At 44.4% G+C, this 4,411-nt stretch overlaps 1 protein-coding gene across 1 annotated transcript; it reads left to right on the top strand.

Annotated features, from left to right (window-relative positions):
* The first annotated feature begins 1,464 nt into the window (after positions 1-1,464).
* Positions 1,465-3,412, top strand: edn1 (endothelin 1). The gene is made up of 5 exons (XM_053446359.1): positions 1,465-1,614; positions 1,897-2,050; positions 2,358-2,510; positions 2,642-2,713; positions 3,274-3,412. The coding sequence occupies exons 1-5, from the start codon at positions 1,554-1,556 to the stop codon at positions 3,410-3,412; spliced, it is 579 nt and encodes a 192-aa protein (XP_053302334.1). The 5' UTR covers positions 1,465-1,553.
* Positions 3,413-4,411: the final 999 nt, after the last annotated feature.

Here is a 4,411-nt window from a genome sequence, read left to right on the forward strand (position 1 = left end):
CTATTAGATTAACATCCACTTTGGAGGCTGCTTGTGTTTCCAGGAATCTTCCATCGGTGAATAAGAGGCAGCAGCTGTGCAGCACCTCCTTCTATTCATCAGGGGACGACGTAAGAAGAAGCACCATCAGGTTTAACACACTGGTTTTATCCTCTTCTACTGGTGAACAACTCTGTCTGCAGCAGTGTGAGGTGAAAACTGATCTGATTAAGAACTTAAAGGTGTAAAAGTTGCAGTAGTTCTACATATTTAATGTCACAGTGAACAAAAGCTGCTTCTCTCACATCCCAAACACACAAGTACAAGAAAAACACAAGCTACTGGAAAGTCACTCAGAAGAGCACAGACCACCAACTCCACTGAGATTCAACCAAGCTGCACCGAATTTCACACACTCATCGATATCTGTTCCCTAAATTTGAATTTATTAAAAAAATACTAAATTAATGTCCGACACTAACTTGTGAAAATTTGAAAATTTGATTGATTGATGGTTCAATAGCAGTTCCAGTTTGATTTGAGTATTTATAATCCAAAAAAGTAAAACTGGCTTTACTTTAAGTATTTAACATTTATAAACAGTATTCAAACATTTATAAAGTAAATAGTCTGATAGGTGAACATATAAGCAAGTATTAGGATTATTAAATTAACCTATGAAGACATATTTTAGAAGGAAGATTGATTTATAGTCGTTGACAAATAAATGTCTAATTTCATTTTAGTTGACAGTTTATAAATATGAGTTTTGCTGTATTTGAATAAAGAAATCTGACCACAAGACCAAAACTTTTACAATAAAATACTTTAAGGTAAATTTTCTCTTTTCTTAGAATATTTTTTGCCTTGTCGCGAATCATTTTCTTTTGTCTGGTGGTTCTTTCGGTTTTAAAGTTGTACTTTGAAGAAGTTGCCAACAGACATGGAAGTTATCATTCTCATATATATCATCTATATTAATATATACAAAAATAATCAAAATATATACTTCACAGTTGTAACAGAACAATTTCTAGAATTTGCTAATTATCTTTTTATTACTTTATAAACTTGGACCTTTTCTACTTTTGTATTTTAAGTGAAGTAGCAACATATATTTTCCATATTTGCTGAATTTTCATCCCTGACAACTGCAAAGTGAGAAATCGTGAGACTCTGCTGCCACCTGCTGTTCACTTAGTGAATCAGCACGTCCTGCAAACAGTCCGGCACAAATGTGGCACAGGACGCGTTCAATCCTCCTCATCCTCCAACCTCCAGCCACTCAGGCATCTCCCAAGACCTCGACGTGGCTGCTTATCAGGGGCCAAACAAACAGCGGAGACTGGGCCCGAGCCAGAGGACAGGAGTGATTGTGCAGGAGGAGGAGGAGGACGGGGAGGAGGAGGAGGAGGAGGAGGAGGAGGAGGGGAGCGCTTGGTATAAAGTCAAAGTTGGCTCCGCATATGGGGCCACACTGACGGAGACACCGCAGCTCTGAGGACTGTCCCCGGATGATTATTCCTCCACCACTGCAGGATTATTTTCATCATCATCACTAACTGAAGAAGAAGATGGATACTTACGTTTTGATTTCCGTGTTATCAGTGATGTGCTCGTGGAGTCTGTGCACAGGTACGTCTTTACGCATTCTTTTTCCAAACAGCTAAAAAAACTAATTCCAAGAATTCACTCAGAGCATCAAAGAAACTTACTTGATTCAAGTTTAAAAACCTTAAAGCAACGACTGAACAACTTTACGCGTTTTAAACTTGATCCAAAGTCTCTGTGCGTAATTTCCAAATCAGGATCCTGCTGCACTTCACTTCTGCACCTTCCTCACACATTAGACCAGCAGCTGATCGCTCTGCAGTGTTTCGATAACAGTGATTGACCCTTGATTGATTTCGTCCACAGTTCTCTCGTCTCCAGTCGCAGAGAAACCCGCAGACTCCCGCAGCGTCTCCCGGGGGAGACATGTGCGCACGAAGCGCTGCTCCTGCGACACGTTCCTGGACAAGGAGTGCGTGTACTTCTGCCACCTGGACATCATCTGGGTCAACACACCTGAGTAAGTCCTTCTGTACTGGTCTCAGTTCAATAGAAGCTTTTCTTTTTAACGTTGAAATAAGTTTAAATTGGGAAAAAAGATACGAAAACGATTATATAAATGTTTTTTTAGTAAATGGAGGCTTAAAGTAAACGTGTGCGGGTGTAATTGAAAGTTTGATTCATTTTACTAGAAGTTCAAAGAGTTAAACAAAACTTATCGTGTTCATTCATATTTGCATTTTCTTCATAATTGTTTATTTCTGACGTGAATTTATTTTTGGTTGCGCGTAAAGTTCATGTTATTAATCGGGAACTTTTCTCTCCAGGCGCGTGGTCTCTTACGGACTGGGCAACGCTCCGAGGACGAGGCGCGCGCTGCAGGACTCCAAGGCGGCCGGGAGCGCGCCTCGCTGCCGGTGCGTGCGTGAGAACGACAGCACGTGCAGCAGCTTCTGTCACCAGGACAACCAGCATCTCAGGTCATTTGAACTTTTTTTTCATCACAACTACAGAATAAAAGTTTTGTCTCCATCCTGGTGGGAGACCTTCTTCTCCTCCGTCGTGTCTCTGACCTCTGACCTCTGACCTCACCGGGATTCTGTGTTTTTAGGTCTCAGACGTCGCAGGAAACCTCGATCCCCACGGAACACAAGCCGGCAGCTGACAGGAGCAGGATTAAGAGGTAAAACAATTTATCAGGAGGAGGAGGAGGAATAAACCTCAAAGTCTATTTACTAAATAAAGGGACGTGATAATTAGGAGCTTCAGGAACACAGAGGTGTTTTCAGCAGCAGCTGGTGACACCGCTCATCATTTCTCTGAGTGTAAAACAACCGGCACGCGTTTCAGAGACATTTTGAGATTAAGCCTCAAGCGAAGGAAGCCCCTGTAAATTGCGATGACTGAGCTGCTCAGTGAAATCCACAAAACCTAGAAGATCCTACCCCCCCGCCCACTTATCTGTGAGTTATGTGGGTTAATGGAGCTGGTCTCTGCCCCAGCTGCTCTCGTGTACCATCATGTTTCTAACTCCAACCTCTGAACGTGTGCGGCGCCACAGGTCTGCACTTTCTGACACATCGTCAATTGGAAACATGGAGTCCGATCTGCTCCAGCCACTCACAGAGGCTCGGCCGGCCACATGGTGTCTTTAGGAGCGCTGGGGGGGTTAGAGACGGACAGCAGGTCTTTCACATGATGGATTGCTTCAGATGTCTGATTGTCCTCTGTCTTCGTCCGCAGGTGGAACAAGAGCCACGAGAAACAGGTGTCGGCCGCCGCGCTCAGGGTCGCCTTGAGAACCCGCCTGCTGCTGGAGGACTGGAGGGTGAGGCGGCGCCACAGGGCGAGGGCGAGGGAGGGCGAGAGCACGGCCCCCTAAAGACCACACGTCACCTCCACACCTTGTAACTCAGAGGGGGGAAAGGCTTCCGTGAACCCACGGGCCCTTCTCCTCAGCCGTCTGCAAGCAGGGGCCCCTCGGCAGGGCCCCCCCGGAGAGCCCGACGCCAGGCCGGCGAGCTGTCTCCAGGTCGACTCAGGGCTCCGGGGGTCAGAGGTCGTCTGCGGCAGAGCAGAGGGTCGCTCTAGACACTCGGCCTCATCCGACAGATGGGCGAGGTCGGAGACACCACGGGGAGAGGACGGACGCGAGCTGGACACAGTCTGTGGAGTCCAGGACGTTCGCTGGGTCCTCTCCAGGACACTCGGTCAAATATCATTTCAAAAACACTTGACTTCACCGGAGGGATTCATCAGAAATCCCCCCCCCCCACTGGTCACGGAGAATCCCCGGCAGTTCTACTTCTTCTATTTCAAAAATGACAAACAATCAAGACATTTTCTCAGCGACTGAATCTATTTAACCGCGTTTCTATGTAGCAGTCCCGAGGACACGTCACCGCAGACAGAGCCGGGAGTTTATCACAGACGTCTCTGTCGTTATTTATGATGTGAAATGATGTTTACATGTGTTGTTATTTATTATTTATTCTTTGTGCATCGCGTTTGGTTGATTTCTATGAAATCTGTCATCGTCAAGTTGCCATATTGTGGCCGAATGATAATAAAATATTTTTACACAATATTTGAAAGAAACTGCTCAACCTCCTTCATTATTATCATCATCCATCCAAGTTTTTTTTGTTTAAGCAAGATTATACATCACTATTAAAGACTCCAGCTATTTCCATTAAACTCTGTGGGAGATGAACATGAACCGGAGAAGAACCCAGGAACTTTTCTAGCAGATTTCATTTAATTTCTCAAAAGAATAATTAATAGTTCTTGATTTTAAAATAGAAAATCTGGCATGTTTAGAAGACAGATATCTGATTCTGTGAAATTTGGAAAATAATAAAAAAATCCAGATCTAGTGAAT

Source organism: Pleuronectes platessa, chromosome 18 (assembly GCF_947347685.1).
Source record: "Pleuronectes platessa chromosome 18, fPlePla1.1, whole genome shotgun sequence".
In the NCBI taxonomy this organism is placed as follows: domain Eukaryota; kingdom Metazoa; phylum Chordata; class Actinopteri; order Pleuronectiformes; family Pleuronectidae; genus Pleuronectes; species Pleuronectes platessa.

Bases quoted from the DNA above. Each gene is read 5' to 3' on its own strand.
- edn1 (XM_053446359.1), top strand. From the start codon at position 1,554: ATGGATACTTACGTTTTGATTTCCGTGTTATCAGTGATGTGCTCGTGG. The intron at 2,511-2,641 runs GTCATTTGAACT...CTGTGTTTTTAG, and splicing joins CAGGACAACCAGCATCTCAG to GTCTCAGACGTCGCAGGAAA. The intron at 2,714-3,273 runs GTAAAACAATTT...CTTCGTCCGCAG, and splicing joins GACAGGAGCAGGATTAAGAG to GTGGAACAAGAGCCACGAGA.